The sequence below is a fragment of the Cherax quadricarinatus genome, chromosome 1, assembly GCF_038502225.1.
Source record: "Cherax quadricarinatus isolate ZL_2023a chromosome 1, ASM3850222v1, whole genome shotgun sequence".
Classification (NCBI taxonomy): Eukaryota; Metazoa; Arthropoda; class Malacostraca; order Decapoda; family Parastacidae; genus Cherax; species Cherax quadricarinatus.
Genome location: NC_091292.1, coordinates 101,723,291 through 101,736,237, shown reverse-complemented (window position 1 = coordinate 101,736,237; position 12,947 = coordinate 101,723,291). Strand labels below are relative to the sequence as shown.

The 12,947-nt window shown below is 37.5% G+C and overlaps 1 protein-coding gene across 2 annotated transcripts in view; it reads left to right on the top strand.

Annotated features, from left to right (window-relative positions):
* Nucleotides 1–2,841: 2,841 nt before the first annotated feature.
* Nucleotides 2,842–12,947, top strand: part of LOC128689135 (G protein pathway suppressor 2) — a 33,300-nt gene continuing 23,194 nt past the window's right edge. The window contains exons 1-5 of one of the 2 annotated variants that reach the window (XM_053777274.2): nucleotides 2,842–3,382; nucleotides 5,195–5,370; nucleotides 5,624–5,852; nucleotides 7,905–8,061; nucleotides 10,060–10,186. In XM_053777274.2, the coding sequence (XP_053633249.2) occupies nucleotides 3,225–3,382; nucleotides 5,195–5,370; nucleotides 5,624–5,852; nucleotides 7,905–8,061; nucleotides 10,060–10,186 (847 nt within the window). In that variant the 5' untranslated portion in view covers nucleotides 2,842–3,224. The remainder of the gene's footprint in view (nucleotides 3,383–5,194; nucleotides 5,371–5,623; nucleotides 5,853–7,904; nucleotides 8,062–10,059; nucleotides 10,187–12,947) is intronic. The other variant, XM_053777281.2, reaches the window with a different exon arrangement.

The window sequence follows — 12,947 nt, the reverse complement described above, 5'->3', positions numbered from 1 at the left end:
ACCATAATAAAGTGGTAAAATGAGTGGATAATAGTAGGACCGCAGGTGACGGGTGCGCCGCCATGGAATGTGTCCAGGGAAAATTACCCGTGAGTTAATCCTCACTCATCGGTCTCAGATCTTAATGGAGTGACCTCTAATGTGTATAATAATTATGAGACATTAAATCGTCTTGTGAACTGTAATGTAATCATTGATAATAACACTAAGTTCAGGAATCGTTGAAGCGATATGAGCTGCCATACCCAGAGTGTGTGTGCACATGTTTACCTCGTTGTTCCTGTCTCGAGGATAGTGAAGTTTTTATGGAGTCACGACTTCTAAACCGGGACAAACCAACGGATACCTCGTCCTGCTGGAATAAGAACCGTGTCAGTGTAGCAGGACATCGAAATGAGATGGTGAATGGAGGAAATAAGGAGCATCAATCACCCACAGCTAAGTAACCTTTCTAGTTATAGCAGACTGATACTGGCCAGTTAGGTATGTTGTAATTGGATGGGTTATGGGTGATCCAGCTACATCTAGTGACCACCAGAGAATATCTGGTAAGTGGTGGGATTATGTACAAGTGTTTTTCCTTGATGGATATATCCATGTGTAACCTACCCCCCCTTCATTCAGTTACACTAATATAATCTATACAGTCCACAATTAATTAGTAGCGCCGTACTTGAGGGTGCTATCCAATTTATACTGGTCTCGGATAGATATGGATAAGACTGAGAGAGGGTCGAGGGGGCGACCTGCAGTGACCAAAGGTGGTTAAGTTTTCTCACATGTCTACACGGGGTGACTGCGGTAAACAACATAGTTGTTGTCTCCCAATGAGATTACTCGTATGTATGTAATGTTGAGGTACGTACAGATAACACCCCTAGTAAATTTTCCATAACTGTCATGGAATATAGAAACTTTATAAATGACGATTTTTTCGCCTATTTTGGAATAATTTTCAAATCATTTATGAATTTTGATGCAATGAATTAAAATGTTTCATTTATTTTAATTTGTGGGGATTGTGACATTGCTGTAGTGAGAGCAGTGTTGTAGTGAGAGCAATGTTATAGTGAGAGCAATGTTGTAGTGAGAGCAATGTTAGTTAGTTTAATATGTTTATTATGCACCCCATACCCATCCTGTGGGCGGTAGTCAAAAGATTACAGAGGTACATAATTGGTCCAGGGACTGGGCCTCAAAGTTTTGATAGCTGAGCAAGTTACAGAGGTAATGAATTCACAATTTACAAAGGTAATGAACTCACAATTTACAAAGGTAATGAACTCCAGGTAGGTCTAGTCACAATCATGACAAGTTACAAAGGTATTTACAGATTACAGAGGTACACAATGGGTCCAGGGACCGGGCTCCAAAGTTTTGATGGCTGAACTAGGTACAAGGTAATGAACTCACAAGTTACAAAGGTAATGAACTCACAAGTTACAAAGGTAATGAATACTGTAAGAATGGTTACTTACGTTTATACATGGCTGCAATCATGAACAAATTTTAGAGTAATGAGCAATTCACACTTCCACACCCGGTCACAACTGTAGTGAGTTATTGGTGCAAATGTTGAGAGCAATGTTGTAGTGAGAGCAATATTGTAGTGAGAGCAATGTTGTAGTGAGAACAATGTTGTAGTGAGAACAATGTTGTAGTGAGAACAATGTTGTAGTGAGAACAATGTTGTAGTGAGAGCAATGTTGTAGTGAGAGCAATGTTGTAGTGAGAGCAATGTTGTAGTGAGAGCAATGTTGTAGTGAGAATAATGTTGTGAGAGCAATGTTGTAGTGAGAGTAATGTTGTAGTGAGAGCAATGTTGTAGTGAGAGCAATGTCGTAGTGAGAATAATGTTGTAGTGAGAGCAATGTTGTAGTGAGAGCAATGTTGTAGTGAGAGCAATGTTGTAGTGAGAGCAATGTTGTAGTGAGAGCAATGTTGTAGTGAGAGAAATGTTGTAGTGAGAGCAATGTTGTAGTGAGAGCAATGTTGTAGTGAGAACAATGTTGTAGTGAGAGCAATGTTGTAGTGAGAGCAATGTTGTAGTGAGAGCAATGTTGTAGTGAGAGCAATGTTGTAGTGAGAGAAATGTTGTAGTGAGAACAATGTTGTAGTGAGAGCAATGTTGTAGTGAGAGCAATGTTGTAGTGAGAACAATGTTGTAGTGAGAGCAATGTTGTAGTGAGAACAATGTTGTAGTGAGAGCAATGTTGTAGTGAGAGAAATGTTGTAGTGAGAACAATGTTGTAGTGAGAGTAATGTTGTAGTGAGAGCAATGTTGTAGTGAGAACAATGTTGTAGTGAGAGTAATGTTGTAGTGAGAACAATGTTGTAGTGAGAGCAATGTTGTAGTGAGAGCAATGTTGTAGTGAGAGAAATGTTGTAGTGAGAGCAATGTTGTAGTGAGAGCAATGTTGTAGTGAGAGAAATGTTGTAGTGAGAGCAATGTTGTAGTGAGAGCAATGTTGTAGTGAGAGCAATGTTGTAGTGAGAGCAATGTTGTAGTGAGAACAATGTTGTAGTGAGAGCAATGTTGTAGTGAGAGCAATGTTGTAGTGAGAACAATGTTGTAGTGAGAGAAATGTTGTAGTGAGAACAATGTTGTAGTGAGAGCAATGTTGTAGTGAGAACAATGTTGTAGTGAGAGCAATGTTGTAGTGAGAGCAATGTTGTAGTGAGAACAATGTTGTAGTGAGAGAAATGTTGTAGTGAGAACAATGTTGTATTGAGAACAATGTTGTAGTGAGAGCATTGTTGTAGTGAGAACAATGTTGTAGTGAGAGCAATGTTGTAGTGAGAACAATGTGTGAAGTAGCGTCAATATGGAGGAACTGTGGTGGTTGTCAGGCTTCACAGTGTTGTTGTTTGTTTGGTAACTCCAGCAACCTCAACATTTTAACACTTCTCGTCACTGGATCAAGCTTTTTCTAACAAGACGAGCCACACATTGCACCACAATTGCTACAGACAACCCGAGAAGATTAAACTGCTAAGTAAACCGCACGTGTCTTCAAGAAGGCAGTTGTGGAGCCTTGGAGCAGCAGCAGCAACACTGCTAATGTAGTCCTTGTACAAACCTTGAGAGACACATTACATATATCATTAAGATCTGTGTCCCTCATCACCAGGATCTCCAGCCCAGCCACCTCCATTGTCAGTTTGTAGTAAATTAAAAAAAATACAACCGACATGTCAAGTTTAAACAAGAAACAGCAGACTGCATGTTACTCGCTGTGATCCCTCACAAAGGACTATGCAAACTGACTAAACCTAAAAAAAAATTAAAAAGAAAGGAAGAATTGGTCATTTTGGTCACCTTGGGCCAGGTGGGATGTTGTACTGTATATTTGCTCACCCTCAAATGTACACCTTTTTTTGTGTAAGTGTAAAGCATGTTATTCGGAGACACTTTTCTTATTCTCTTGGAGACACTTTTCTTATTTTTTTTTTCAAGCTTGTGAATATATATATATATTACACTATATGTTCTTTAGTGGATGTGCATTGATGCCAGTGAAGGGCTTTTGATCTAAGGAATTGGAGCTACCCTTCCTTTCCTCTTATTACACCTCCTTTTCTCTTGTTCTCCGGGTGCTGTAAAGATCCCAATGGATTTAGCACTTCATATTGAATAGTATAATGTATATATTAATCATGTGAAATTTACTAACTTTACAAATTGATGTTTTAAATCTCTACAATGCACAAAGAACTCAAACTTAGACTAAAACTTATGGCAGCATTAATGGTCTAAGTTGAGCTGAAATGTCTTCATAAGGTTCAGTCTCCTAAGTGCGAGTTATTTGCGTATTCTTCCAGCCACCGTATCGCTGCTTAATTCTTCTAAATCTCTACAATGGTTGCAGTAGTCGAATATAATATAGCTTCATACAGTAGGCACTGAAAAAATGTTTACTTCCTGTGGTACAACATTGATTGTGATTCTTAACAAAAAAAATAACATTTATGACATGATAGTCTTGATATGTTGGCACTTTATAGTTGACTTGGTTCAATTTCATGTTTCACTCTTGCCTACCATTTTAGCTTTTGTACGGATTTGCTGTTTGTCCTGGCCTGTGTGTTCCTGCACACTGATGTCTGGGTCAAATATATTGTTTTGGATGTCTGGCAGTTTGCTTTTCAGATTTTACATTAGAACAAAATACCATGATGAGTAGGTGTGATCCATGTGACATGGTATATTGTAAGAACAACATAGGGCCTTGCGTGATTCAGTTTTTTAATTTTTTTTTTAACACTGGCCATTTCCCACCGAGGCAGGGTGACCCAAAAAGAAAGAAAAACCCTAAAAGAAAATAAGAAACTTTCATCATTCAACTCTTTCACCATTAATCATACATAATCACTGTCTTTGCAGAGGCGCTCAGATACGACAGTTTAGATGTCCCTTCAAACTGCCAGTATCCCAAACCCCTAACCGATAAACATATTGTATTAAATTTCCATTTGTTTTTTGTGTAGGCCTAGGAATTTGCTTTCATCTTTTCTATCTGTTTGGGGATCTTTTATTCAAATTTTTATTTGGTTGTATGTTACTGTGTAAGATGATTGTAATCACCCAAAACTTGCTTAATTGCATGTAGCTATCTAATTGTACAGAAAATAAACATATCCAAGTGTGAACATTTTTTTTTTTTTTAAGCTCTTTGTTAACTGTTCAGTTTAGGGCATTAGGGTCTATTGGATAAGATGAAAGTGGAGTCATCAGCACAGGGTATTGGTTTAATATGTTATGTGGCATTTTATATTTTGTTGACATAAAGGAGGAATAGGAAAGGGCTCAAGATGCTGCATAGGAAAATAACAATATTCATTAGTATAGTGAATAATTATAGTATGACTTTTGTAGTTGTTGGTATCCATCCTAGAGGTAAGATTAGATTAAGTAGTTTGTGTAATCTCAATATAGTATTAAATTAAGTGGGAACAAATAGAAAGGATGTGCTTATAAGGTTTTTAAAATTTTAGAAGTGCCAAAGCCTAGTGAAAGAATTTTAGGGAAAATGTTTGGTAGGATTCCATTGGTAACATAGGTATAGTTATCTTTTTTTTTCATGAAGTAGGTTCTTCATATAAAATGTGAATGTAACTTTTCTCTCTTTTTCTGTATCATTGTCTACTTAATGCTTCTCTTGACAAACTTGGCTCAAAAGAGGGTTATTTTCAGGGCATTCACATTAAAGATGGTAAAGTTTGCGGAGGCTGAAAAGCGTGGTCGGGGGGGTGAGGGGAGTGATAGAAGGTACGCTCCTGTGGTGATGGTAGAGAGAGCCAAGATGAATCGTGCCATGTGGGAGTCGCTAAAGGCGCACATTATTAGAGAACGGAAGAGAAAAAAAGAAGGTAGGTTACTACAAAGAATATACAGTAATGAATAGTCTTTGCAATTCTTCAGTATAGTAGTATGGATTAGTTTTATGTGCTCAGAGAGTTAAAAGTATGTGTATTTCTAATATCCTGTTCAATATCTAGTTATTTAAAATAAAAATTACAGAGTAAAGATATGCCACTTTGCAGTACTGTATATACCTTAATTTTAGTAATAAATATTCCTTGACCTTAATAGAAGGTATACATAAATTTTTAAAACTCTTAGAACAGGAAGCTGATGCAGAAGAGGAGCGACTTCGTAAAGAGCGTGAAAATCGGAAGAAGCAGCATGCTATGACTCTTGAAGAAACAAGAGAAAAGTTGTCCCAAATGGAACAGGATCTTAATGATCTGAAAAATCAAAAGCATCAACTTTTTCAAGACTTAAAAGTTGTTCTTAATGAAGATGCAACACGGAAACGTGCTCAGCAACAGCAAAACTATCTCAAAGAAAGGTATGTTTTATGAGTATTTCACTATATTTGACTAAAATTTAATCTAAGATTGCAGAGAGATGCATTTAGTATGATTACAACAGTTTACACTGGCAGTTCCACATAAGGGACAAAATGGGATCAGTGGGGCAGGTTTTTGAGTTTAAATAAAACTGCATTATGAAGTTTGGTGGAGTATGACATTAAAATACCCCACCTATACAAATGTCCTGAATCTTGTATGCTACAGAATACACCTTCAAGAGACAAGTTTTTTAAAAGACAGCGAGACCCTAGAAATTAAATTTTTTAAAGATTCACTACATATAAGTGTGCTTTTGTTAAGTGAAATAAAGTAGACTCAGAAATTTTACCTCTGTGATATGATTTTGTTTTAATGAAGAAACATCATTAAAGAATATTGGAACATCAAGAGCATAGCTCCACTCTTATTGCTTTCAAACATACCAACAATGCAGTCCCCAAATATACATCTGGAAAGATGCAGTAGGCAACCATAAATTGCATGATCATATCTTTTACTTTCAATATTCTGTGATTTAAACTTAGTGTTTAATTTCCAGTAGAAGGGCACCATTTCCATTAAGGAGCTCTGGAGTGGTATTCATTTCCATTGGTGGCAAACATTCCCATTAATCCTTTCACTGTTGTGACTCCTGAAATTAATAGCACTGATGAGAGACAGCAAAAGAGTTAAGGAGCACTATGACAGGTAGGCAGGAGACCCCATTATGCCTTGGGCAGTTCTGCTGTCTTAGTGTTGCTGGGGAGGGTGAGGGGATGTAAACAAGCAGCCTCTCATGAGGGTCAGTGTATCTGGATATTTAACATGACATCTGCACAAGGTGTAAATGATACTGGCAAAGCAAGGTAGAAAATTAAGTGTGAAATTATGCCTATTTGTAAAAATAAAATTAGGCAATTGAGATGCCAAAGAGTGGTGATTGTGTCAGGGAGACAGCATGAGTGTTTGGTGTTAGAGAATCAGTGATTTGTTCAATATGAGGCAAAGATAAAAGGCTTGTGCAATGAGTAATCCTCAATGTAACACAGTGAAAAGACTGAGGAATAGGTCATTACAGTTTAAAGTTTAGTAAAAGGACACAAGTGCAACTAATGTGACATTTTATTGTGGCATTTTATTGCCACAATAAAATGTCACATTAGTTGCACTTGTGTCCTTTTACTTTACATATTTTCAGTAATTCTACTAACTTTATTACAGTTTAAAGTTTACTAAATGTGTGGATTGAAAAACAAGGAAAGGTGTTCTACTTGATGGCCTTATTGTTAGGGACAAAAGCCTCATCATACTAAAAAGAATTTATGAGGAGGAAAGACAGCCCAAAAATAAATTCACCTTTAGTTGTGGATAGTTTAACAGGCCTAGAATGTGCATTGGGTTGCATAATATAAAGTTCAGTGGGGAGAGTGCCTTTGCTGACCATTCTGCCTCAGAGAGGTGCCTGGCTGAGCTAGCTAGCTAACATTATCTCTCAGGATGGTTACAAACCTGAGCAAGTGTTTAATGCTGATGAAGCAGGTTTGTTCAGAAAAAAGATGCCATTTAAAACATACATTAGTAAACAAGAGAAAATTGCTCCTGGATTCAGGGCTGCAAAAGACCATTTCAGTTTGCTTCTTTGTGGTAATGCATCAGGATATTTTAAATACAAACCTTGTTTGTTTATTGCTCCAAGAATTCCCATACTTTAAAAGACAAAAGTACATTGCCTGTTATTTAGAGGTCCAATGCCTCAACATGGGTGACTGATGTCTTTCCTGAGTGGTTCAAGCATCACTTTCCTGAAGTGAGGATGTGCCTATCCCTGAAAAAATGTTGCATTTGCGATTCTTCTTGCCCATGATAATTTTCAGTGTCATCTTCAACTCCTGGAGGCTTAATTCAGTGAATAATAATTTTAATTTTGATAGAATTTTAAATGCAAGGTATATGTAAAAAAAATTAGGTACTGTATATGAATTGATATTTTGTTATTGTGCTTAATGCTCTTAAAGTGCTTTGGAACATAATGTTTCTGATATCCCCAGTGAATTGATGGCAGTACATTCATATCCACATGGCACAATCCCACTTAGTGGCCATCCACAGATGCTCTTCCAGTCCAACCTTGTGCCAGGGCGAGGCTCTCTGCCCATCCATGGATACAAGGTTCCACCTGCTCAACCTCAGCCATTAATACCTCCCGTAAGTGCAATATTCTTGTGGTTATATAGTCTCCAAATGGCAGGTCAGGGAGATAGTAAGTACAGCATTTGAGTTTGTCTTATTTTCATTTTATTCCCCCATAAGTGGAAGAATTATCATTAATAATTTCAAGTTATTCTTATAGTCAAAACTAAGTGGTAAACAATAATTTCAAAACATTAATTTCTTATCAACATCATTTTCCTCCTCCTCCTCCTCCTTGGTTTTCTTCAGTCAGTCTAAATGAAAATTGCTTTCAAAACTTCCTTAAAATAATCACCTCATTTTGAGTTTATCACTTTTCAAACATGGTTCTTTGGTTATCATATCCTCATTTTTATTTGGATGTTTGGAAATAAAAATGAGGATATGATAACCAAAGAACCATGTTTGAAAAGTGATAAACTCAAAATGAGGTGATTATTTTAAGGAAGTTTTGAAAGCAATTTTCATTTAGACTGACTGAAGAAAACCAAGGAGGAGGAGGAGGAGAAAAATGATGTTGATAAGAAATTAATGTTTTGAAATTATTGTTTACCACTTAGTTTTGACTATAAGAATAACTTGAAATTATTAATGATAATAATAATGTTTTCACTTATTAAAGAAAGCCTACAATATATTGAGACATTTTTAGACTGGTACATAAACTAGGGTGTTCGGGAGAGGAGTGGGATTAAATTATGGGGAATCAAATACAAAATGAGAATTGACACAGTTACTGTTAGCTGATGATATTGTGTTTATGGGAGATTCTAAAGAAAAATTTGCAAAGCTTAGTAGACGAGTTTGGGAGTGTGTGTAAAGGTAGAAAGTTGAAAGCGAACATAGAAAAGAGTAAGGTGATGAGGGTATCAAATGATTTTGATAAAGAAAAATTGGGTATCAAGTTGGGGAGGCGGAGTATGGAAGAAGTGAATATTTTCAAATATTTGGGAGTTGACGTGTCAGCGGATGGATTTATGAAGGATGAGGTTAATCATAGAATTGATGAAGGGAAAAAGGTGAGTGGTGCATTGAGGTATATGTGGAGACAAAAAGTGTTATCTATAGAGGCAAAGAAGGGAATGTATGAAAGTATAGTAGTACTAACACTCTTGTATGGGTGTGAAGCTTGGGTTGTAAATGCTGTAGTGAGGAGGCAGTTGGAGGCAGTGGATATGTCCTGTCTAAGGGCAATGTGTGGTGTGAATATTATGCAGAAAATTCGGAGTATGGAAATTAGGAAAAGGTGTGGAGTTAATAAAAGTATTAGTCAGAGGGCTGAAGAGGGGTTGTTGAGGTGGTTTGGTCATTTAGAGAGAATGGATCAAAGTAGAATGACATGGAGAGCGTATAAATCTGTAGGGGAAGGAAGGCGGGGCAGGGGTCGTCCTCGAAAAGGTTGGAGGGAGGGGATAAAGGAGGTTTTGTGGGCGAGGGGCTTGGACTTCCAGCAAGCGTGTGTGAGAGTGTTAGATAGGAGTGAATGGAGACGAATGGTATGTGGGACATGACGAGCTGTTGGAGTGTGAGCAGGGTAATATTTACTGAAGGGATTCAGGGAAACCGGTTATTTTTATATAGCTGGACCTGAGTCCTGGAAATGGGAAGTACAATGCCTGCACGTTAAAGGAGGGGTTTGGGATATTGGCAGTTTGGAGGGATATGTTGTGTATCTTTATGCGTATATACTTTCTAAACTGTTGTATTCTGAGCACCTCTGCAAAAACAGTGATTGTGTGAGTGAGGTGAAAGTGTTGAATGATGATGAAAGCATTTTCTTTTTGGGGATTTTCTTTCTTTTTTGGGTCACCCTGCCTTGGTGGGAGACGGCTGACTTGTTGAAAAAAAAAAATTAAATAAAAAACGTAAATTAAGTTAAACTGAAGCTGTTGCATGTCCTGCATTACACAAACTGTGTGTATGTGTGCGTGTGTCTGTGCATGTACACACATGCACATGCACACACGTGTGGTAATTGCTATTCCAGGAGTGTCAAAACTAAATTTTTCTTAGGGTTCGCTGAAGAGGTCACGTACACCATCACCACCGCCTCAAGGAGGATATCAACAGATCCCATACAACTTTAAGAATTTGCCAGCACATGCAGCTCCCAGTGTACCTGTCACACTTCCCACCACCAGTAAGTTTTAAGTTTGTTTCCATTCAAATTTTATGCCCTTTGTGATTTGAGTTAGTTGTCAGATTTTGAAATTTTGCTCCATAACAGCAACATGGTTATTATTTATGATTTAGTTTTATATAAATTGGGTTTTTGACAAATTTGTATTACTGTACTCAGGAATGTATGATTGTGCATTCCAGAATACAGGAAATTGAAGAGGGTGTTAGATGTAGGAGAAATTAAGGTGTTAGGGGGTATAAAATTGAATTTTTTGAAATGTAAAGACAATATATGACATAAGCTTAAAATTTTTCTGCACATTTTGATTAACACTAACTGCTGTACTTTAATGAAAAGTCTCCTTGCTTTATTACCAGATTGTAAACTGGGATTAATCCTGGGTCTGAATGCAATATTTGTGGATACCTGATAGACTAGACTTAGTTGAACAGTATATAGCCATTGCAAAAGTGTGAATAGACATGACTTTCTTGATTAAGTTCAATTAATTTTACTACGTATATTTAAACTACAGTGAACAGTGTTGTATTTGAACACCAAGGGACTTGACACTACCACTTGTTTTTTTTTTTGTTTTTTTTTTAGTATTCCAGCCATCTCCCACTAAGGTGGAGTGACCTGGCAAGGAAGAAAACACTTTTATTGTCACTCATTCAATCACTGTGTTGCTAGGAGAATGATGACATCACAGTTCAGATGACTTTTGAAACTGTAACATTCCCAGACATATTTTCCCTTCATTTTACTGTATGATATTCTGGGAAATACACAATACAGAACCCTTAGTTTAGTCATAATTTTTATGGTAATTCTGATGTTCCTCTTATATTATTATTTATTATAATTGTTATACTGTATGCTAATTCTTACATTGTACAGATAATTTTAAAGCTAAAATTAATATTTATCATTTTTCATGCAAGTGGTTTTTATGACTTGAAATGCTGTTGGAGTGTGAGCAAAGTAACATTTGTGAAGGGATTCAGGGAAACTAGTTAGTCAAACTTTAGCCCTGGAAGTGGGAAGAACAGTGCCTGCACTCTGGAGGAGGGGTGGGGATATTGCAGTTTGGAGAAGTATCTGAACTGTAGCATTGGCATGCCTCTGGCAAGACAGTGATGGAGTGAGTGATGGTGAGCGAGTGTTGTTTTTTTTTTGGGTCACCCTACCTCAGTGGGAGACAGCTGGTGTATTAAAAATAAAATGTCAGTTTTGCACAGATGTTGCTGGTTTTTTTTTTTTTTTTTTTTTTTTAAACAAGTCGGCCGTCTCCCACCGAGGCAGGGTGACCCAAAAAAGAAAGAAAATCCCCAAAAAGAAAATACTTTCATCATCATTCAACACTTTCACCACACTCGCACATTATCACTGTTTTTGCAGAGGTGCTCAGAATACAACAGTCTAGAAGCATAAACATATAAAGATACACAACATATCCCTCCAAACTGCCAACATCCCAAACCCCTCCTTTAAAGTGCAGGCATTGTACTTCCCATTTCCAGGACTCAAGTCCGACTATATGAAAATAACCGGTTTCCCTGAATCCCTTCACTAAATATTACCCTGCTCACACTCCAACAGATCGTCAGGTCCCAAGTACCATTCGTCTCCATTCACTCCTATCTAACACGCTCACGCACGCTTGCTGGAAGTCCAAGCCCCTTACCCACAAAACCTCCTTTACCCCCTCTCTCCAACCCTTTCGAGGACGACCCCTACCCCGCCTTCCTTCCCCTATAGATTTATATGCTTTCCATGTCATTCTACTGTGATCCATTCTCTCTAAATGACCAAACCACCTCAACAACCCCTCTTCTGCCCTCTGACTAATACTTTTATTAACTCCACACCTTCTCCTAATTTCCACACTCCGAATTTTCTGCATAATATTTACACCACACATTGCCCTTAAACAGGACATCTCCGCTGCCTCCAACCGTCTCCTCGCTGCTGCATTTACCACCCAAGCTTCACACCCATATAAGAGTGTTGGTACTACTATACTTTCATACATTCCCTTCTTTGCCTCCATAGATAACGTTTTTTGACTCCACATATACCTCAACGCACCACTCACCTTTTTTCCCTCATCAATTCTATGATTAACCTCATCCTTCATAAATCCATCCGCCGACACGTCAACTCCCAAGTATCTGAAAACATTCACTTCTTCCATACTCCTCCTCCCCAATTTGATATCCAATTTTTCTTTATCTAAATCATTTGACACCCTCATCACCTTACTCTTTTCTATGTTCACTTTCAACTTTCTACCTTTACACACATTCCCAAACTCATCCACTAACCTTTGCAATTTTTCTTTAGAATCTCCCATAAGCACAGTATCATCAGCAAAAAGTAACTGTGTCAATTCCCATTTTGAATTTGATTCCCCATAATTTAATCCCACCCCTCTCCCAAACACCCTAGCATTTACTTCCTTTACAACCCCATCTATAAATATATTAAACAACCATGGTGACATTACACATCCCTGTCTAAGACCTACTTTTACCGGGAAGTAGTCTCCCTCTCTTCTACACACCCTAACCTGAGCCTCACTATCCTCATAAAAACTCTTTACAGCATTTAATAACTTACCACCTATTCCATATACTTGCAACATCTGCCACATTGCTCCTCTATCCACTCTATCATATGCCTTTTCTAAATCCATAAATGCAATAAAAACTTCCCTATCTTTATCTAAATACTGTTCACATATATGCTTCAATGTAAACACCTGATCTACACATCC